Below are 24,497 nucleotides of genomic sequence, written 5' to 3' on the forward strand. Positions count from 1 at the left end.
ATATTGTCTGATCTCACATACATATGGAATCTAAAAATATCAAACTCATAGAAACAGAGGGTAGAATAGTGGTTGCCAGGGGCTGAGCAGTGGAGGAAATGGGGAGATGTGGGTTAAAGGGTAGAAACTTCCAGTTATAAGATGAATACATTCCAGGGATCTAACTTACAGCATGGTGACTATAGTTAACAATATTGTATTGTATACTTAAAAGTTGCTATGAGAGTACAGCTTTAATGTTCTCACCATAACAGCAAAATAGTAGTCACGTGAGGTGAATGATGTGTTAATTAACTTTATTTGGTAAACATTTCATTATATATACATTTATCAAATCATAATATTGTACACCTTGTACAATAAATAGGGTTAGGGTTAGGGTTAGGCACGTGCCACGTTATATGTCAATTATATCTCAATAAAGCTAGAAAAAAAATAATCACCCCTTTGGAAGGTTCAAGCCTGGCAGTCAGAATATTTGGGAACCAAGATACTGAGAGCTGGTATTCTAAAGCCCCAAACGGGTAGAAGTGAAAGGTGAGTTGGGAATGAACTCAGTTCAGTTCAGTTAAGCCCAGGGTTATGAAGAACTTCAACTTTCACTTCTTTGTACAATGCCCAACACATAAATTAGTACTTGATTTATAGATATCCTCATATGATACTCTCTGGTTCACATGGGTAAGTTTGTCCACAATTTCTTGGAACAGGAATTATTCAATAGAGCTTTTCCCTTCATTCTCTTGAGAAACTGTAGCCTTCATGAAAATGCAACTAAAGATTCTCTGCTCACTGACCAAGGGAAGCAACATGAAAGCCTGCCATCCATCCAGGGCCATGGTGGGTAGGGAGAGGGAGAACAGCAAGAAAAATACTAAAAACACTGACTCTGTGCGAGACTCTGTTACGGGTTGCAAAGTTACACTACCCACAAGGTGGTGGAATCCCAAGCCACGAAATTAATATAACACCTGGTCCAAAACCACTGAAATGCCAATGGCTCCAGCATAAGTAAAGCTGAAACTGCTCAACTGCTCTGCAGGGCTCGCATGTCTTTCCACCCGTGTGTGTGTGTGCGTGCGCGCATGCATGCATATGTGTGTGAAGGATGTGACTGAAAATGAGCACACAATTAAAAGTCACACACATAATCCAGCAATTTCAATGAGAAATTTATTCCAGACTTAGTAAATAATAGTGGAAATAATAGAACAATCTAAAAGAGACTATGAGGGGCTGGCCTGGTGGTACAGCAGTTAAATTCGCACAGTCCGCTTCGGTGGCCCGGGGTTTGCCGGTTTGGATCCTGGGTGCAGATCTACACACCACTTGTTAAGCCATGCTGTGGCAGGTGTCCCACATATAAAGTGGAGGAAGATGGGCACAGATGTTAGCTCAGGACCAGTCTTCCTCAGCAAAAAGAGGAGTATTGGAGGCAGATGTTAGCTCAGGGCTAATCTTCCTCAAAAAAAAAAAAAAAAAAGAGAGAGAGACTATGAAATAAATTTCTTTAAAATTAAGGAGATAAAAGGATGCTATGGAAACATATTGAAAAAAGTATAAGAATATTAAAAAAAACTGGTAGAATTTGAATTTTAAAAAAATAACCACACCCAAATTCTCAAATAAAAAGTACAGTTACTAAAAATAAACAAGTTAAAGAGTAGATTAAATACAGATCAAACAGCAGATTAAATACAGATGAGAAGATTTCAAGGAACTGGAAGAGGTCTGCTAAAAAGCACTCTGAATGCAAGAAAGACACACAAAGAGAAGAGAAACAGGAAAAGGCAAATGACTGAGGAGCACTCATACACACCTGCTGGAGCAGCGTTCATCAGAGAAGGCATGTGGTGACACCATCAGTAGCAAGAGCGCACATGCCCTGTTGCCCATGACACTCTAGGGCAGTGCACAGCAGTCTAGCAGGGCAGGAAGTCAGATGTTCAGAATGGGATCCCACTGCTTGGGTTGTGGGGCTTTGAAGCTACATGACTATGGAAGCACTGGCCCCTTGCCTGTGTGATCAGAGGCAGGGATACAATCACAACATGATGGGTAGAATCTTCCATATAATGTGTCAGAACCCTGTCTCTATCCCTAACTTGCCAGCTTGATACTCACGATTGGGGTAACTTCCCTGCCTGGCATGATCTGGGAGCTAGGTTCCAAGCCTTGCTGGTATGGCTGTGAGATGGGGCAATATGGTAGCAGAATCTGTCACATCAGTATGTTTGGCCTGGAAATCAATAGATGCATCTCCGGCATAATTAGCTTTCTGGGGTCCAAGCTTTGCAGTGACCAAGACTGTCTGCCCTACAGGGCCATACCCAGTTTTGCCAAAGCTTTGCAAGAGACCCAGTCCTCTTCTGAGCAGACAGCCTGCAAGGGCTCGGTCTTGGACAAGTTAATATCACCCCTCCAGCACATAAACTATTATATGAGACAATCCAACAAACTCCATATATGAGTTCCAGACAGAGAGAATAAAGAGCAGTACCTGAAGAAAAAATGGTCAAGATTTTCCAGAAGTGATGAAGAACCTGAATCTTTCAAATGAAGATGTACATTGCATCCCAAGCAAGATAAATAAAAACAAGTCTATAGCTAGAGACTTCATAGGGAAATTGCAGAACATCAAAGACAAAAACAAAATCTTAAGAGCAATTAGAGGGAAAATCTGATAACCAAGAAAAGAATTGCAATGAGGCTGACAGCAATGTTCTGTGGTGACCAGTCTCCATAGATATACCCCACAATTCTCCCCTTTCCTGTGAGCACACGCTACTTCTCACATGAAGAGCTGCAGCTTCCTAGGGCTGGTCCTTTGAGTGCTCTGACCAATAGAACGCAGTGGAAGTGGCATCTGAGACTTCTGAGCCCAAGCCTTCAAAAAACTGGCAAATGACACTTCTTTCTTCTTGCACCTCTTGCTCTGGGATACCATCCCTCAAAACTCAGCCACCATGCTAGGAGAAGCCCAAGCCACACAGAGTAGCCACGTAAACAAGAACTGAAAGGTAACAATTAACAGCCCCCGGAAAGATCCCAAACACAGCCAGTATCAACTGATAGCCATGTGAGTATGGCACCTCTTATGTTGCAGTCGAATTGAATCCCCAGATAATTGCAGCCCCTGCCATTATCAACAGGAGAAACTACCCCACTGATACCAGGCAACCTACAGAATCACGAGAGAGAAGAAAATGGCATGTGTTCTAAGCCACTAAGTTTTAAAGTGGTTTTTAAACACCAATCGATAACTAAAACATTTCTCAGTTGCAATAACAGATTCTAGAAGACAATGGAAAAATATCTTTACAGTGCTGAGGAAATATAATGCTCAACTTAGAATTCTAAAACCAACTAAATAAATTTCTAGTGTAAGACAAAAATACAGTTTTAGACAAATAGTGAAAGTTCATCACTTACAATCTTTCACAAAAAGAAATACTACAGAACACAGGGATGCAAGAAATAATTGTAAGCAATGAAATTTATAAATATCTTATAAATCTAAATAAGTACTGACTTGGTAAAAATAAGATATAACTACAATATTAAACAGTATCTGATCTGGTTAACTGCCGTAATTTGCCTATTTTGAATTTGTACTCAATAACACTAGCACAGACAAAATGTCCTAAAGAATAGGAAACATATATGAAGGCATCTCTAAAACGTTATACTATTTATCAATTCTTCCCCATCCTTCCCCACCACCCCTCCACACATGACCCTCTCATGCCTCTACGCTCAGCCCCAGCCATAAAGGGACAGAGAAGAGACACTTACGAGAGGAAAACAAAAGAGAGCAGCCAGCCAAGAGAAGTCTCTCCTGGTATTCACCCAGGTGCGGCATTTGCTCCCTGCTTCTTTATTTTTACCTGCTTTGTCATCAAAAATCATGTCATGGATATGCAATGTGAAGGATAATTTTTAACATTAAGGACCAAGTTACGACCAAAAGGCATCTTACAAAAGACTTTAAGCAAGAAATTCCCATAACCATATAAACTATTAATTTCCCCCCGCATCTCATTCCTAACATGCAAATTTTCAATCTTCTACTTAGTTTTCAATAGAGTCCCAAATTTAAAGAGTAGAAGGAAAGGTCAGAGCTTCACTTTTCAACACAGAACTCAGTTATATTGAAAAGTGATTAACCATTTTAAAGAAGATTATTAAGCATTACTTACTTTAATAGCAAATTTCTTTGATGCCATGGCCCACTGATTCCAGAGTAATTACAGACCTTTAATAGAAGAAAAAAAGAGTTATAAGTAGGTATATCAAAATCTCTTTCTATTTGGATATTATACAGGAGGAAGTTTACGTGAATAATCAAATATCAATAGGCATTTGCAAGATGAACGTTCACTTATAACTGGTCTCAAAAAGAAATTATATTGAATTAGTAATTTAAAAACTGCCAACAGAGAAAAGCACAGGCTCAGATGTATTCTACCAAATGTTTAAAGAAGAATTAATACCAACCCTTCACAAACTTTAAAAAAAAACAGAAGCATAAGACAAACTTCTCAAATCATTCTAAGAGGGCAGCATTATTCCGATACCAATATGAAACGAAGACATCACAAGAAATGAAAAACCACACACCAATATCCCTTATGAATAAAGACACAAAAATCCTCAATAAAATACTACAAACCAATTCTAGCAACACACAAAAGGATTATACATAATGATCAAGCTGGATTTATCCCAGGAATATAAGGTTCATTTAACATATAAAAAGTAATCAGTCTAATACATTATATTAATAGAATAAAAGAAAAAAAATATGATCATCTCTAATTTAAAAATTAGCTAAACCCAACCCTGTTTTTTGTTTGTTTGTTTGTTTGCTGAGAAAGACTCACCCTGAGCTAACATCTGTGCCAATCTTCCTCTATTTTGTATGTAGGTTGCCTGCCACAGTGTGGCTGCTGACAAGTGGTATGGTTCCACACCTGGGAACTGACCCCAGGCTGCTGAACTTAAACACTACTAGGCTATGGGGCTGGCCCCCTAACACTCTTTTTTGAGTAAAAAAAAAAAAAATCCAACACACTACGAATAGAAGAAAACATCCTCAACCTGATAAATCATACTTAATGGTGAAAGACTGAATGCCTTCTCCCCTAAGACGAGGAAAAGGCAGTGATGTCTGCTCTTGCCACCTCTATTCAACATTGTATTAGAGGTCTAGCCAGGGAAATTAGGCAAAACAAAGAAATAAATGGCATCCAGACTGAGAAGGAAGAGGTAAAACTATCTCCATTCACAAATGGCATGTTATTATATGTAGAAAGTCCTAAAAAATATTTTTTTAAATACTATTAGAATTAATAAACAAGTTTGGTGAGGTTGTAAGGTACAAAATCAATATAAAAAAGTCAACTATATTTCTATATACCAGCAATGAATAATCCTTAAATAAAATTAAGAAAACAATTCCATTTACAATAGCATTAAAAGGAATACTTAATGAAAAGATTTAACAAAAGAATGACTTGTAGAGGACAACCACAAACCATTATTGAAAAGAAATTAAAGACTTAAGTAAAGGGATTGACATCCCATATTCATGGATTGGAAGGTTTAATATTGTTAAGATCACAATACTCCCCAAATTGGTCTAAACATTTAACACAATCGCTATCAAAATTCCAGCTGACTTCTTAAGAGAAATTGACAAGCTTATCCTAAAATTATAAAACACATATAAAACACATATAAAAACACAAGGGATCTGGGGTAGCCAAAACAATCTTGAAAAGGAACAACTAATTTGGAAGACTCATATTTCCCCATTTGAAAGCTTACTCCAAAACTACAGCAATCAAACAGTATGGTACTAGCACAAGGATAGATACACAGATCAATGGAATAAAACTGAGAGTCCAGAAATAGACCTTTACATTTAAGGTCAATTGATATTTAGCAAACATGCCATGACAAGTTGAGGAGGAAATAGTCTTTTCAACAAATAGTGCTGGGACAACGGGATATCCATGTGCAAAAGAATAAGGTTGGACCACTATATCACAGTACATACAAAAACTAACTCAAAACAGATCAAAGACCTAAGTGTAACAGCTAACACTAAAAAAACCCTAAAAGAAAATATAGGCATAAATTTTTGTGACCTTGCATTAGGCAACAGTTTCTTAGATATGATACTAAAGGCACAACTGACAAAAGAAAAAATTGGTAAATCAAATTTCATCAAAATTACAAACTTCTGTTTCAAGTGACACTACCAAGAAAGTGAAAAGATAACTCACAGAAAGGGGGAAAAATATCTGTAAATCACACATCTGATAAAGGACTCATTTCCAGAATACATAAAGAACACTTACAACTCAACAATAAAAAGACAAATAACCCAACTTAAAAATGGATGAAGGATTTGAATAGACATTTCTCCTGAGAAGATATACAAATGGGCAATGAGCACATGAAGAGATGCTCAACATCATTAGCCACCAAGGAAATACAAATCAAAACTACAATGATATACCACTTTACACCCACTAAGATGGCTAAAACCAAAAAGACAAACAATGACACGTGTTGACAAAGATGTAGATAAATTAGAACTTTCATACATGCCTAGGAGGAATGTAAAATGTTGCAGCCACTTTGGAAAACAGTTTGGCAATTCTTCAAAAACTTAAACGTAGAGCTGCCATATGATCCAGCATTTCCACTCCTAGGTATGTGCCCAAGAAAAAAAGAAACGTATGTCCACACAAAAATTTATACAGGAATGTTGACAGCAGCATTATTCCTCATAGCCAAAAAATGGAACTAACCCAAATGTCTGTCACCTGATGAATGGATAGACAAAATGTGGTACATACATACAATGAAATATTATTTGGCAATAAATAGGAATCAAGTACTAATACTCCTCTTTACTGTGCTCACCCAGGCAACTGCCCTCTCCCATTCCTGAGGAAGCCTGGAGAATTATTTTCTGGAGAGAGTAAGACAGAGGATCTCTGGTCTGGAAAACAGGCAGAGCATAAGGGAGGGGGTACTCCACTGAAAAAAGAGAAATTAAGGGAATATTTTTAAAATGACTGATATCTTCCCTAGCCCACATGCCCCTTATGATGGTTAATTTTATGTGTCAACTTGTCTGGGCTAAGGGATGCCAAATAACTAGTAACACATTATTTCTGAGTGAGTCTGTGAGGGTGTTTTCAGAAGAGGATAGCATTTGAATTGGAGAATTCAGTAAAGCAGATGGCCCTTCCCAATGTGGGTGGGCATCGTTCAATCCACTGAGGGCCCAAACAGAACAAAAAGGTGCGGGAAGGTGAATTCACAATCTCTCTGTTTGAGTTGGGACATCCATCTTCTCCTGCCCTCAGACATCAGCACTCCTGGTTCTCAGGCCATTGGACTTGGGCTGAATTATACCACTGGCTTTCCTGATTCTCCAGCTTGCAGACGGCAGATCATGGGACTTCTCAGCCTCCATAATCACATGAGCCAATTCCTATAAATATATACAGACAGTCCCCAACTTAGGATGATCTGACTTATGATTTTTCGACTTTACAATGATGAGAAAGCAACACTCGTTCAGTAGAAACCATACTTCGAATTTTGAATTTTGATCCTTCCCCGGGCTAGCGATATGCCGCACAGTACTCCCTTGCGATGCTGGGCAGCGGCAGCGAGCCACAGCTCCCAGTCAGCCACGCGATCACAAGGGTGAACAACCCATTTGGTACCCAGACAGCCATTCTGTTTTTCACTTTCGGCGCAGTATTTGATAAATTACATGAGATATTCAATACTTTATTATAAAATAATCTTTGTGTTAGACGATTTTGCCCAACCGTAGGCTAACATAACTGTTCTGAGCACATTTAAAGTAGGCTAGGCTATGTTATGAAGTTTGGTAGGTCAGGTGTATTAAATGCATTTTCAGCTTAACAATGTTTTCAAATTACTACAGGTTTATTGGGAGGTTAACCCCATCGTAAGTCAAGGAAGATCTGTGTATATACACATATACACATATGCGAGTGCACACAGTTCCTATTGGTTCTGTTTCCTGGAGAACCTTGACTAACACAGCCCTCTACCCTGCCTAGCCTCTCCAAATAGGAGACTGAAACCTCCACATTCAGGGAACTGGACTAACCTAAAAGGCAGCTTCTAAAAGTACTGACATCAGGGGTTCCCCAAGGAAACAGCCTAGAGAGATGGCTCTAAAGTAAAGCCCATGCCAATAGGCCCCACATCTGTATGCAGAACGAACTTCCATCTTTTTAAGGTCCCACTCTCAAACACAAGCAAACAACCAGGAGTCATCTGCCATCTAAGTAAAGACTATCATGAAAGAAAACAGAAAAAAACAACTTGGCTGAATCCAAGACTATGCAGGGAGAAGGAAACGTTGTTTTAAGAAACTACCATTAATATAGGAAGATAGGAGATATTGCATCCATAAAGCAATAAATAACAAAAATTATAAGGAATATTTGGAAAACAACAAATTAAAACTATGATAGCTGAAGTAAACTTAGAAGAGCTGGAAGACCAAGTTCACTAAGTCATCAAGAAACTTCAGCAAAAATAAAAAAGATGAAAAATAAGAAAGAATAAATTAAAAATTAAACGACCAGTATAGAAGGACCAACACATGAAAATTAGGATGGAAACAGACTCATATTAAGGTATATATCACAGTAAAATATCAGGCATTAGTGACAAAAAGAACCTTAAAACAATGTGTGGGGAGGTGAGGGGGGTGTGGCAAAAGAATATTTGGTTCCAAAATGCCCAAAGCCAACTATGGAGACTAAAAAGCAATGGAGAAGTATCTTCAAAATTGTGAACAAAATTTTTTCCAACATCCAATTGCATTTAAACATGAAGAGGAAAAAACCCATTTTTAGACATGCAAGGTCTTAAAAAATTTAAGTCTTACATCTCCTTTCTCAGGAAGCTACTAAAGATGTGTTTCACTAAAATGAGGAAATTAACCAAGAAAGAGGAAGATACAGGAAACAGGAAGACTGAGACAGGCGAAAGGCAGAGGAAATCCCAGGATCTGGTGAAAGTAGATCCCTTTGTGAGACAGTGGGGTAGACCAGGAGAGCATCATCAATGCAGGCTACAGCAGGTTGCAAGGTTCTAGGAGAGGCATCTTCAGAAGGGTCTAGATGCATGCAGATGAATTTTAGACAACTGGTGAAGAATACGAGATTGAATTACGACAGGGGCATGGAAAGCTCAGCAACTGAATAATAACAAGGCAATTAGTAATTCCAGGATAAACAAAAGCTGTGCAAAAAATAAAAAGTAAAGAGTATTTCATATACAGCTCAGCTATGACTAACATTTATAGTCATGATGACAAACACTGAAACTTGACCTAAACAATATTACGTTTACAACAATATTAGGAGGATGGGGAATGTGTGTGTATTATGTGGTAGGGGCACACGGTTAAATCAAGGAAAAGCTCCCCTTAACGTTAATGGAATGTTTCAAAAGCAAAGCCTAAAACTAATAAGAAATAATAACAACCACCACAACAGTAATAACAACAAAGCAGAAATAGAGCAAGTAATTTAGTGACACAAACCCAATTCTTAAGTGCTAAACTCATCTCGAACCTGAAGAGCAGGTTGAAGAGAGCTGCTATGGCGGAAGGGATGAAGTGGAAAGGATGCCGTAACTCACAAGCCTTGTGCATGCAACTATCTGCCTGTTAAAGCACGTGCACAGATACTTTTGGAGCAGCACTGTACAAGAGAAATAGAATGCAAGACACAGGTGTGATCTTAAATTTTCCAGCAGACTGCACTTAATAAAAAGTTAAAACAAGTAAAATTAATTTTAGTAATAGTTTTTATTTAACCCAATAAATCCAACACATTATCATTTCTGCATGTAATCAATATAAAAATATTTACACTGTTGGGGTTTTAACGAAGTCTGAAGTCAGGTGTGTATTTTATATTTCCAGCACATCTCAATGTGGACTGGCAAGATGTCAAGTGCTCTACACTTGTAGTTAGTGGCTGCCATATGGACAGCACAGTTTGAGAGTATTTGGTTTTATTATAAGGAAAGCACTTATTTCTGTGTCCCAGATTCCTAATTTATACAATAGGGATACTAATACCTAATTCAAAATTACTCAAAGAACTAAGCAAAATGACATATGTAAACCCCCAATATAATCTTTTATAAACACTAGTCCCTCGACGATGTTAATAATTACTATTACTTAGCCAATGATGATTCTTTAAAATCTGATGAATTTAATGATTTTTTTAAAAAATGTGATAACCTTTGATTCTAATTTTTTTAATAGATAAAACATCTTTATCCAAACTCTTAAATCATTTTCATTATTGATTTCTATTCTCTGAAAAATGTAACACATACAATTTAGAAAAATTTTTAGTGATGATCCTTTCAGCAAGTCCATTTAGACACAGGTGCAAATGGAAAAAATAAGTTCCTAGAAAATCATAATCGTGTTTGAAAACAACATGTATAAAGGCTGTCCTGAAAATTTTAGATCTTTAAAATTATATTATTTGAGCTTGATAAACATAAAATCAATACCCTTGAATCTATTAAATCAAGCTTGAACAACTTCTGCTAAGAATTTCAGGAGTCCCTCAGTGGGGGTCCTGAGAGAGTATTCAAGTGGTTCAGCTGATAAGAGAAAAGAGGGAGAGAGTTTTGTCAGCAAGTACCTAACAAAGCTGAAGCGTGTGTGACCTAATCATTTTTTAATTACACACTGGTTTTCCTTTAAGTCCTTCCTTTCCCAAAGGACAGGGGACCACACAGAAGGCTGTGGCAAAGCTTTGAGCCGTATCTGGCATCAGACAGATTATGAGCCATGTTACAGTGATGCTATACTTTAAACTCACAATAAGATTCCAGTAGACTCTTTTTTAAAATACTTTATTTCCTTTTACTTTTATCTGTAAAGCAAGAGCAGTTGCATTTACTTTTTAAGGACTGGATTCTCCAAAAAGTATCATCAAAGCCCAATCTCAAAAATGTGATCTCTAGGAATCTAGGACTAACAAGCATGTATTTTTATATAAAATGCTATGGTCTGCTAATGTAAAATAGGCTGTGTGGGAAAAAGGAACTATATAATACACGTTGCATATTTTTAATCCATTTTTTAATACCATGTGGCATTCTGCCTCTCAATGTATATAATTTTTTCATTTGTTTCCAATGTTTGGAGACTCAAAATTTCACAATTTTAGGGCTAAAAGAGGCCTTACAGACCCAGCTCTGCCATCTATTCCCCTAAGGAGAACTTGAGGAACCAGGCCAGGGTCTCACAGCTGAGGGCCAAGGGCAAGAGAAGAGTCTTGTCTGCTGAGGGCAAACTAGCAGCATCTGTCACCTGCAGAACTGCCAAGGTCGACTGCTAATGGGCTGTCAAAGTAGGTGGGTGCCCCCTCCCTCCCTGAGCCCCTGCCGAGGCACAGGTTCCCAACACAAAGGACGACTTCAAATAAAGCTACTGGAGTAGGGGTTCTCTCCTGCTAATCGGAGAAAGAGAGAGAGGAAGAGACAGAGACAGGAAGGAACTTTAAGCTAAAGAAAATAGGGTTTGAATTAATTTAATTTACCATTATGCTATGTGACATGGCACACTTCTTCATAAACAAAAAATAAAGTGTACCAAGATAAAGCCCATAACACATCTGGACAGCCAGCTGCATAGACCTTGAGTCTGCATATTTGCTAGTCATTTTAGATAAATAAGCATATTTCCTTTGCTTCTTCAGGACAGCATTAGGCACAGATGCTGCAAATGAACTAAATGGTGAACTGAAACCTGAAAAGAACGGAAGCAACCTGCTAATTCCCAAATACGGTGAAAGCACGCTTACCCATCCAGAAGGAGCAGGTTCTCAAAGGTGAACAGCCCTCAGAGCACAGCTTAACACTAGAGGGTGCTCAAGAAATGTCTGCCAGATGAAGGAATATTCCAGATAACAGAAGCTGAGTCATTTATGCATATAACCATTTTATTTCTTGCTGTTTGGAAATTTTACAAAAAATCTATTGAATCATTAGCGACTTTCATAAAAAATACCACCTACTGAATATTTCTTTGATATTCCAGATGAAAATTATCACCTGTCATCACACTGGGCAATATAGATACAACTAGCCCTGAGATGCTGGTTCCTCCACAGAGCTGCTGGACAGAGAAGCTGCCTGAGACCAAATGTGTCAGGTTAATGGGATGTTTTCCAAGCCTCTCTTGCATGGATTTGCATGGACTTCAGTGGGAAGGATCTGAGCCCTCTGTCTTAGGCAATAAAATAGCCACTACCTTTCCTTCAGAATTAGGGTTTCTATAATGACGAAATTGTTGAGCCATGGTACAGTGGACCGTGCCCTCTCAATTGAAGCCTCAGCATTTAACTCTTTCTGCCTCGAAAGAAAAAAGCTGTTAGAAAGGTTAGCCTCTCAGGTCGCTTCCATTTCTAAGCCTCTGTGATCCAAAATCCAACAGCAGTTCAAGGAACAAATAACACCAGTATACAGATTCTTCCAGAGAAGAGAACAAGAGGGAGACTTCCCGATGGCTCACTTTATGAAGCCCTGACAGCAAAACCAGACAAGGGCAGTAGAAGAAAGGGAAATCACAGCCAATTCTATACACGAATGTAGAGGCAAGAATCCTAAACAAATAGAAGCAATCTGAATCTAGCAACGTAGAAAAAGTACACTAGAACCACGTGAGGTTTAGCTGAGGAGTACAAGTTTGGTTTAACACCAGAAAAATTACAATATTTAAAAACGGAAGTAGAAAAAAAGCACAAGATCATTTTAAAAGAGGTAGAAAAAACAAAAACATTAAAAATTGAGAACAGAAAAATTTCTCAATCTAAAAAAAGCATCCCAAAAAATGCAGCAAACATGCTTAATGAAGAACCTGAAAAGCAATTTCTTTGAAACAGCGAGTAAATGTAGATTGACTAAAATATCCTTTAAACTAGTATCCCACAAATATAAAATATCTAGTAATAAATTTAAAAAGATATGTACAAGACCTCTTCGAACTTAATGCAATTCTAACCACAAACTTGAATTGGGAATCTAAGGAAGAGCAAAAAGGACCAAGATCCCTCTAAGGGAGGAGAGGGGAAAAAAAGAAGAAAAAACAAAGGAGGGAGTTTGTCTTACTAGATCTAACAAAATTACTATAATGCTCTAGTAAATAAAATAATGTACTGGCAAAGGGGTAAACAAACAGGCTGAAGGGACAGACTACTCAGACCAGAAACAAACCGACGTGTTTATGGAAACGGATGATAGAGGCAGTAGTGCCGATCAGTGAGAAACGAAGAGACTACTCATTCAATAAACTGCGGTCAAACAGCTTATCCATTTGGAAAAAATGAAATTGGACCACTATTCACATATTTTCATGTAAAAATCAATTACAGATGGGCTAAAATCTCAAATGTGGAAAAATCAAAGCCTTTTAGAAAATGTTTTCATGAACTCAGATTAAGGAAGGAGTTTTTTTAACTAGACACAAAACGTGCAAACTATAAAGAAGAATGGTAGGTTTGGCCATATTGAAATTAAAACTTCTCTACAGACTGGAAGAAAATATTTGCAATCCACATATCCAACAAAGGACTTACAAACTAAAATACAGAAAGAATTCTCAAAACTCAACAGTACAAATACAAACAATCCAGTCAGAAAACGGGCAGAAGACATGGACAGGTTATCTCACCCAAGAGGACATACAGATGGTACACAAGTATATGAAAAAATATTCGACATCATTAGCCATAGGGAAATGCAAAATAAAATCCCAAGGAAACATCACCACACACCTATCAGAATGGCAAATAGGAGCCAGCCCGGTGGCACAGCAGCTAAGTGCGCATGTTCAGCTTTGGCAGCACGGGGTTCACCAGTTTGGATCCTGGGTGCAGACATGGCACCACTTGGCAAGCCATGCTGTGGTAGGCATCCCACATATAAAGTAGAGGAAGATGGGGCACGGATGTTAGCTCAGGGCCAGTCTTCCTCAGCAAAAAGAGGAGGATTGGCGGCAGATGTTAACTCAGGGCTAATCTTCCTCAAAAACAAAAGAAAAGATGTGATAAAACTGCACAGAACTAAATAAATACATGTAAAAATGGTTAAATCTAATAAGCTCTTTGGATTTACCAATGTCAATTTTCTGGTTTTAATATTTGCACTATTATTATGCAAGATGTTACCATTGGAGGAAAGTGAGTGACGGGTACAAGGGACTCTGTACATTTTTGCAAACTTCCTGTGAATCTATAATTATTTCCAAATAAAAAGGTTAAAAAAATTAAAACTTTGTTTCATCAGAATACACTATAAATGGGGTGGGACAGAGTCACAAACTGGGAGAAGATATTTGCAAGACATATAACCAGCAAAAGATGAGCATCCAAAATAAAACAATTCAATAGGAAAATGGGCAAAGGAGGCATCCAGAGCAAGGGGCCCCTGTCTCCCAGCCAAGCCTCCATGGGTCTGGCGGCAAAGTGGTGGAGGTGGAGGTGGGAGAGTTTCCTGATCCCTTCTATTATTTACGCCTCGACAAGCACTGTGCAACATCCAATCATGAGTCTCTTACCTCCTCTGCGGAGGCAAGGGACATGTCCTTCACTATCCTGAGAAGCATGAAATCTAAATAGAGAAAGACCATTTACCAGAGAATCTGGGGACAGTACACACTCGGCTCTCCTCTCTTACTACAGGCACACAGCCTGTCTGGGACAGAACAGATTGACAGTCACAGACAGTCCCATCTGCCTCCCACAAGAAGGAAAAATTATGACTTGATGATGGCAGGAGATCCCAAACCCCAAAGAGCTGATTATCCTGAAGGTGCGCCACAACCACAGCCTCTTAAAGTACGTCCTGTCTCCATCTTTGCACTTCTCCATCTCAAAAACCATCTCAGGCGGTATCTGAGCAAGACTCCCCCAGTCAAAACTTTTCACTTGGGTCTCCCACAGCATCGCAGGCCCCCTGTCAGCACTGCCCACACCTCCTCACAGCTCGGGCAACTTCACAGCTTCAATGCCTCCACAAAGCCAACTCTGGCACGTGTCCTGGTATATGCAGCTCCAGCTGTCTCTGCCTTCGCCCATACACACTGCACCACAGAACGTCCTCTCTCTCTCCCAAGGAGAGTTATCCTCTGAAACCCAACTCAGAGGCCACCCATTCCTTGGACCCTCTATGAATCTGCAGAGTGAACCACTCCCTTTCTCTGGGCCATACCTGCACCTTACACCACACCTACGCTCACTCTTACCTCACCAAATTACACGTAACTCTGGTCCTATCTCTCTCCTCTGCCTGACTACTGTATAAGCTTCCTGAAAACAGGGTCCATTCTTATCCTCTTTGATACCTGGTATATGGCACAGGTATGCATCAAAAGTTTGCTAACTTGAGTCTGTTGCTGTTACTAAATCAGCAGCTACAGACTGTGTTAATTTACTATTTTTTTAGATTTATACCTATTTATCTAATGCATCTTTACTGTCCCCAAGTCCCAAATTCCACATCAAGCCTTCTTAAAAGGAGGTCAAAGCACTCTAGACCTATTTCAATACATAAATAACACTTAAGTTACATGTATCACGCAGCCAAAGTTGAGAGAGTAGTAATGTATATAAATGTAAACAGAAGACCAAAGTGTTTCCTATTGAAAATAATGGGCAACAGATCAGAGCTTTGGTTGAAGTTTAGGCCATAAATTTGAGGTTTTCAGTACCTAATTTTTTTGTCTTTAAATTCTAATTTAAATTCTAAGATTCATTTGAATGGAAAAGATATTATTAGCCTCTGTATTAAGTAGGTTTTAAATCTGGGAACATCCTGAGGTTTTTCTAGATTTGTTTTACTGATTATTAAGAAGTAAATGTGCATACACACACAAAGCAAACATGCATCTTAAAAAACTATTCTCCTAGGCCCTTAAAGTTGCTTTCAAGAGGGAGCAGTGAGCTTGGTGCCTAGAGTTGAAAGCATAAATGTTAAAAGCCTTCCTCTCAGAGCTGCCAGTTCCAGTCTAAATTCAGTGGAATTTTTACTCTATTGCCTGTTTTTAAGAAGTTCAGGACAATCTCCAAAAAGATCAATTTTCCAAGCATCTGAAAGCATATAATTTACATAAGCACGCTGAGAAGTTAAAGTATATTGTAAGTCTTACAAAATAACATATCCTCTATTCTGCATTCTTGAGCCCACTTTCTCTGGCCCGAAAACAGGCATTCTTTCACAGAGAGGAGACAGGCATGGGGTATGACCCCATCAAAACTATGTGTGCGTGTGTGTCTTCAGTGGAGAGGGAAAGATCCTAAAATCCTTAAAAAAATTAATTTGGGGAAGGAATGGAAGTAGATTAAAGAATATCACATGATTGTCCTGTCATTTAAATACAAAGCAGAGATAAACTCTAATAAAAAGTCAGTGACCTTCTAGATTATTCTGTGGGAAAATCTTAGGCACTCTGAAATTCACATTTGTCTTCCTTTTAGTGCTGCTGGCCTGTGTCACAAGCCAAAGCAACTACTCCAGATTAAACAGACCACAAATTAACTTTAGGCTTCTAATCTCCGGATTTCAAATTTTATCAAGAAAATTATTATACTTCCTTCTATCATTTTAAAAAACTTTCATTAGCTATGGGAGCAGAAACTGAAAACAACAAAGGCCCTAGAATTTCTGAAAGAAGAGCTATAATTCAAGAATGCACAATCATTTCATTCCCTACTTCCCCTACCCCACAATCTAATTTTATCACCAAAAAAAAAACAGTATCAAGGAGGAATCACAAACTTTAACAAAAAGCCAAGGAAAAATGACAAATGAACAAAGGTCTGGCTGGTGACAACTTAGATAAAGTTTGAGAAGGCAACTTCAGTAGAAACAAGAATCAGCTTTTCCTATTATTCAGATGGTAATTTTGAGTGCCAAAGTCTAGCCTGTAAGAAAAGACAAAACAAATGGGGAAGCTCCAACAGTGGAAGAAAGATAATGCAAGTGACAAAAAAAATTAGAACCTTTTTTCTTTTCTTCGTCTTTAAGTGTAGGTCAAATATTGAAATCCTCTACCAAGATCAACTCCACAGAAGAGTCCTACCTTTTAGTCACACTATGCTCTTAACCCAGGCAGCTGGCCGGTGATCTGGGCCTGCCATCCCTGCTGTGCCCACAGAAAATCCCCACCCACCCCTGCATGGGATGCTTCATTAACAGACAACCACTAACGTTTAATGCTTTGTCAGAAACAAAGGCACCAACCCGTGAAGCAGTCACGTCCTCAGTACAACAGACACATATTCAAATCCTGCTTCTTCATGTGACCTCAGACAGGCTGTCCAACTCCTCTAAGTCTCGTGTTTTCTTATCTAAGAGACGGGACAGTAATATCTATCTTGACGGTGCCGTGAGGATTACATGAGGGCAGTTGGTAACACTTGGCCCAGCGCCTGAGACGAGAGTGCTCAGCCTCTGTTAACCATAAACATGGAGGGCACAAGTAGACAGCACATAATCAGTCTACTTTGCACGCCAAGCCCTACTCTGATAACAAATGTTTTCCAATCACCTTCACCGTAGAAAAAAACTTCTGATATCATTAATGCAATTAATTGTCTTAAAATTTAATCCTTTCAATGCAAAAACTTTAGAGACTGGGAAGAGACCACTGGGTTGTTAAGGGTGGAGGGATGGGGAAATTACTACAAGGGGCAGCAGCAGGGGATCTGTGCAGGGAGTGACGGAACTGTTCTGCATCCTGATTGAGACGGGGGTCACACGTCTCAATGCATTAGTCAAAGCCCAGGAAACTGTACACCGAAAAGAGTGAATTTTACCATATGTAAATTTAAAATAATTTTCTTAATTCCAAAATAAAAAATCTAATCTTTTCTAACTAGAGAAGAAATCAAAATTGTGACATAAATGACCTTTTAAGTGTCCAAGATAGTTTAACGGCAATCTTACCCTATAATTAACATAAGTCAAATCCGATTTTAGTTACCAGCTCTGATTTACTCAAGCACGAAATGTCAATACCATAACAACCACGAGGCACTGCTTTCCCATTTATGGAAAAAGGGATTTTTATGACATTTTAGGCTTGGCTTCATAGATCTCTATTTTGCTGCCCAAGGAGGTTTCTTAATGCCCATGAATTATTGTTCCCAATCTCTAAAAAGTAATATATATACATATAGATAGTAGACTGCAAAGATTTAATACAACTTAAAATGATTAGGCATGTACGTCAAGAGATCCAATACAGATGGCCAACAAGCACATGAAAAGGTACTCAGCAGCACTAATCATCAGGGAAATGCAAATCAAAACCACAACGAGATATCACCTCACACCTGTTAGAATAGCTATTATCAAAAAGACAAGCAGTAACAAGTGCTGGCCAGGATGTGGAGAAAAGGGAACCCTTGCGCACAGTCGGTGGGTATGTAAATTGGTGCAGCCACTATGGAGAACTGTACTAAGGTTCCTCAAATTAAATTAAACCTAAATTTAATTAAAAAATTAAAAATAGAATTGACATATGATCCAGCAATTCCACTTCTGGGCATTTATCTGAAGAAAATGAAAACACTAACTCGAAAAGATACTGCATCCCACGTTCACGCAGCATTATTCACAATTGCCAAGACATGGAAACAACCTAAGTGTCCATCAATGGATGAATGAAGAAGATGTGGTATTTACATACACACCCACACACAATTTAATATTATTCAGCCACAGAAAAGAAGGAAATCCTGCCATTTGTGACAACATGGATGGACCTTGAGGGCATTATGCTAAGTGAAATAAATCAGGCAGAGAAAGACAAATATTGTATGATGTCTCTTACATGTGGAATCTAAAAATAAAAACCTAATAGATACAGAGAACAGATTGGTTTTGCCAGAGGCGAGGGGTGGGCAAAATGGGTAAAGGGGGTCAAAAGGTACAAACTTCCAGTTATAAAATAAGTCAGTCCTGGGGATGTACTGCACAGCATGGTGACTATAGTTAACAATACTGTATTACATATTTGAAAGTTGCTAAAAGAGTAAATTTTTTTTTTTTTAACGATTGGCACCTGAGCTAACATCTGTTGCCAATCTTTTTTTTCCTTCTTCTTCTTCTTCTTCCCAAAGCCCCCCAGCACATACTTGTATATTCTAGCTGTAGGTCCTTCTGGTTGTGCTATGTGGGATGCTACCTCAGCATGGCTTAATAAGCAGTGCCATGTCTGCGCCCAGGATCTAAACTGGCAAAATCGTGGGCCACCAAAGCAGAGCGTGTGACCTTAACCACTTGGCCATGGGGCCAGCCCCTAAAAAAGTAAATCTTAAAAGTTCTTATCACAAGAAAAAACAATTTGTAACTACATGTGCTGACAGATATTAACTAGACTTATCTGGTGATCATCTTGCAACATATGTATATATCAAATCAGTAGGTTTTACACCTGAAACTAATATAATGTTATATGTCAATTATATCTCAATGAATAAAAGATCCCAATCCATTAAAAAGTCAATGCATGCGTTTTTAAAAAGCTATTAACGTTTCATTCAGAAAACGTTAATTCATAAACTACACAATGGCAAAGATAAAGTCCCAATACAAACAACGTTTTACCACTGTCACCTCCTGGGTTCACCATCTACAGAAGGCTTGACCACCAAATAGACCTTCTTTTTCCAATTCAAGTAAGCTGGAGAAGAACAAAGCAATGTGAAAATAAGCACTGCGAAAATAAAAACAACCCAAATGCCCTTCAACTGGTGAATGTGTAAAAAAATTACAGTATATCCATGCAATGGAATACTACGCAGCAATTAAAAAGGAATGAACTATTGATACTCGCAACAACAAAGATGCCTCTCAATTATAAGTGAAAGAAGCCAGACACTACTCCCCCCAAAATAGCATGTACTGTAAGATTCCATTTAGATAAATCCCAGGAAATGCAAACTTATCTAGAGTGACAGAAAACAGATCAGTGGTTGCCTGGAAGAGAGCAGTTGTAGGGATTACAAAAGGGCAGGAGGAAATTTGGGGGGTAATGGATATGTTCATTATCTTGAGTCATGGTGGTTTCACTGGTATACACATAAAACACAACCAATTGTACACTTTAAATATGTGCAGTTTACTATAGGACAATTATACTTCAATAAGGCTGTTTAAAAAGACCATTTTTTAAAAAAAACACACCTTCCTGGCCTGGAATATTGTATTTAGAATACCCTCTTTTCCAAAGGGGAAGATGTCCTGAAAAGTCATGGAAATGCAACACCTCTTCCCTTAGTGATTTGCACGCATGAACGAAATGTTAATAACCCAAAGATTTAACTATAATAACCAAAAACAGTAGTTAATATTTACATGGCTGTGACTACGTGCCAGGCACTGTCTTAAGCACTTTTCTTACATTAACTTATCTAACCCTCACATCAACCCTATTTTACAGATGAGGAAACAGGCACCTAAGGGTTAAGTAACCTGCTCAAGGTCACACAGCTGGTGAGTGGAGGCACCAGGATTTGAACATCTGGCTCAAGAGCTCATTTCCTCACCTGCTATACCCTACTGGCAGACATAAGATACAATACAGTCATGCGTCAAGTAACGACAGGGATACATTCTGAGAAATGTGTCATTAGACAATGTTGTGTACTTACACAAACCCAGGTGGTATAGCCTACTACACACGTAGGCTATAAGGTACTAATCTCATGGGACCACTGTTGTATATGCGGTCGGTCGTTATGTGGCACGTGACTGTATGCAAAAATCAGAAAGAATGAATATTGCACTTATAAAATATTTTTCCCCCTCACATTCACAGAATATAAGTATTTCCTACATTTTGCAACATTCACATAAGGCTAAATAAAAAACAACAGGACCTTCATTCTTCTTTTCCCAATTAGTAGATAGAGGAACGAGATAGAAAGGCTGGACAACTTGGTGAGAACACAGAATAAACAGCAAGTTGATCCATTACTGAGAAGTTGGTTCACCACGTTCCCAGTCCAATTCTCTTCGTTGCCTTCAAATTCCTAATTATTTGAAGTAAGACCGTAAGGGAGAGAAAAATCTAACATACAGCAGCATGGAAAATGTAAAAGTCGTTTGCTGTTTCTCAGATACCCTACTGGTCGCTTAATTCTACCCACAAGGTCTCAATCTCTGCTGATACTGGTCCGGTCTCTTTTTTAAAAAGCTCCCCAGGTGATTTTCACGAGCAGCCAAGGTTGAGAACTCCTGAGATAAATGAGGTGTGGATTTCTCATTAAAGGAAGACACAGAAGAAAGCGAGGTGCCACAAAAAGCTTTGGTAAACCATTGCCCAAGGTTTTCCAAGTCAATACTGAACTCCTGAACACAAGCAGGCTTTGAAGTTCAACTATTAATAAATTAAAAGTAAAAATAATGCACACAGGATATATGTTGTCATAACAAAAGTTATATAACAATATACCACACTGACAAATTCTCTTCAACTTTTTAGGATGCTAAATCGGCATCTTGACATCAAGTTGATGGACTAATATGTCCAGTGCACTTAAAACAGGGAATAAACTGAAAATATATTGTGAACCTGTTTAAGAAGCACAAGTTGAAAAGAGACCATCTTTATCTTTAGTCCATGCCCTGAATTCGTGCTCCTTGAACTTTAAGGAGCACTTCTTGGAGAAAAATCTGATTCAGTGGGCCTGGGGATGGGGCCTGAGTTTCTGCATTTCTAACAAGCTCCCAGGTGATCCTGACGGTGCTGGTTGATGGACCACATTTTGAGTAGCAAGGCCCTAAGTAACTCAATATTGGTTGTAAAATCAGTCAATTGGCCTACAAATATGGTTATGTCTAGAATCCAAGAAATAAATGTCAATACATGGATTCCTAGTCGAGGGAAAAAGGGGGACAGGATAAGATGCAAGCGAATACTTGTTTGTATAGTCTAGCAGTGCTAAGAACCATACAAGACTGTTACATGCCCCAGCCTCACAGGTGTCAAGGCGATGGTTAGAATGTAAGCTGCACGACAGGGTTTTTTTGTTTATGGCCTTGCACACATTAGGTACTCAATAAATGCATTGAAAGAAATGAATGAATGGGAAATACAGACACTGCAACCTATACTTATGTCACATCCCACAATATCTGGGAAGAGAGCAATATCTGTACATATGGATGTGGGTGGCCACAATTTGATACAAATACCTGCCCCATCCACTGTACTCCATTTTGTCCTAAAAAAGAATTTTCCAGACCAATACTTCCACTTTACCGCCTAATCTTCCCACACCTTTATGTTTAACCACTTTTTAGCTCTTTGAAAACAATGAAGAGAGGTGGAAGCACAGGGAGGATTCAGACAAGGCTCAAAAATTAGAAAAAAAAAAACCACAAGGGGAGACGAGATGGTCAAACAGTTCAAGCGAAGGAACACCTCAGGTCGTCAGGAACTCCGTGTTCTTACCTACGATGGTAGCGGGGTTTGGGTTCGGGCTTTTATTTGTTTTGCCACTGTCCAGGGTCAACGGTGGAGCAGGACCTGGCTGTGGAAAAGCCTAACCAGGCAGCATGCTCTCAAGCCAACCCTCAGAAGCTCGGGGGAATCATGTTTCCGGCGCACTTCCTCCTTCCCAGGGTCCCCCGCGCGTCGGGGAACGCGGCCGCCGCCCAAACACAAGATGATCTGGGCTGACTCGCTGTCGGCTTGAAGCCCAACCAGGACTTAAGATGGCGGCCAAACACTAGGCGAAGGACCTGGACAGCGCGAGGAATCTGCCCAAAAGGAAAATGGCCTCCGCTCACGATCTTGCAGCTTTCAAGATGGACCCAAAACAAAAATGGCGGCAAAGGACGCCTATTTAGTGGCTGCGAACGCAATGAATATGATTGGCAGGTGACGAATCACGGTTACTCAGAGCTAGACAGCGGAGATGACCGAGAGAAAAAGAAAACGCAGCATTTCTGCGTTACAGAGTGCTTCTTGACACCAGAAAATTACTACCACAAGGATGGGAAAATTCTTCCAAATCTTCGAAGGGGAGGATTATAGGAGACAGATAGGAAAGGAAAGGTGGCTTTCACAATGCCGGATAAAACTTAAAATAGCTATAAACATAAAACATAATTTCCTCCATAATACTTTTGAATGGTACAGGAGAATAAATGTTTTGTCCTCGAACTAAAAACCCGGATGTGCAGATAGCGTATGCACTCATTGGTGAAGGACACGGAGTTAAAGAACTTCCGACCTCCCCATAAGGGCCCAAACGAAAAACTGAGTGCCGAGGCTGCGTGAGCGCGACCAGCTCCCACGGCGCATGTCCGCTTTCCAAACCGATCCAGAGAAACCGTGGCTTGTGGAGTCCTTTTCTCCTTGTTTTCAAGGCAACCGTAAAAGAAGGCGGGGAATTGGCGCTGAAGGACAGAATCAGGCGCTTTGTGATTGGTCAAATCAGGAAGGCGGGAGAGCCGCCCGAAGAGTTAACTACTTTTTCATTCTCTCAATAAGTGCCTTTTAAGCGGGCGCCCTAAGGAAGGTACTGTACCCTAAGGAGTCCATTTGATAGGTTATTTAAATTTTTCCATTTCAACAATTTACTGAAATTGACGCTGAATAAACTCCGCCCCCTCTTCTTTACGGCCGCTGCCGCTGCCTGCTTCGTTGAGAACTTAACTAAAACCTGGAGAAGCGGAGCTGGAGCGGGCCCTGAGCCAATCGCAGGGCTGCGCATGCGCCGTGCCCAAGTTCGAGGCGCGGGTTGCCAGGACCGGCGGCGGCGTCTGCGCGAGGTTCGGCCTCTGGGGCCTGCTGGCGGCGCGGCCTAGGGAGGCGCAGCGGTAGGTGGGCAGGTGAGAGCGCTGGACACTCAGGCGGACAGGCAGCTTTCTTCCTAGCCGAAGAGAGGGAAGGGTGCTTGTAGGTGCCTCCTCCCTGCTCAGAAAGGTCACTGGTGTCCTCGGTGAAGGATATTTGGGGGCGGGGACAAGGAGAAGGCTGTCTCCTTGGAAGGCTAAAGATCTACCTTTAAAATAGCTGTAGGCAGTGAATACTTGCTGGTGCAAGGAATGTGGATGGCGAGGTGGCGATCCAGTGTGGTCAGTAGAGTTCCCGGTGTAGAGCATCCCACTCACGCGTCTGCACGGCGACACCGTGAAGGAGGTGGAGCAGGTGTTCCAGGGAAAGCCCGATGGCACCTGCGCTGCCACCTGTTAGCCGGAACCTGTGACTCGTCGGTTACTCCTTCGCTGGGAGAGGGCACCGTATGCCTGTGTCTACCTGGGAGGTGAGGGCCACACGCTGATGTGAAACGACGTGAGAACCTCTGTACAGCGTGTTGGTGCCGCCTGTGTGAAAGCAGAAGCAGGACTCACGGGGCTTTTGAAGTCATGGGGAT

General features: G+C 39.8%; 1 protein-coding gene across 1 annotated transcript in view; it reads right to left on the reverse strand.

The window, feature by feature from the left end:
• The window catches only part of SLX4IP (SLX4 interacting protein), a 184,871-nt gene extending 162,041 nt beyond the window's left edge, over positions 1-22,830 (reverse strand). Inside the window, exons 1-2 of the mRNA XM_046679070.1 lie at positions 22,568-22,830; positions 4,200-4,255 (exon numbers count right to left, since the gene is read on the reverse strand). Coding sequence (XP_046535026.1) covers positions 4,200-4,226 — 27 coding nt within the window. The 5' untranslated portion in view covers positions 4,227-4,255; positions 22,568-22,830. The remainder of the gene's footprint in view (positions 1-4,199; positions 4,256-22,567) is intronic.
• Between the last annotated feature and the right edge of the window lie 1,667 nt (positions 22,831-24,497).

The sequence above is a fragment of the Equus quagga genome, chromosome 12 (genome assembly GCF_021613505.1).
Source record: "Equus quagga isolate Etosha38 chromosome 12, UCLA_HA_Equagga_1.0, whole genome shotgun sequence".
Taxonomy (NCBI): Eukaryota; Metazoa; Chordata; class Mammalia; order Perissodactyla; family Equidae; genus Equus; species Equus quagga.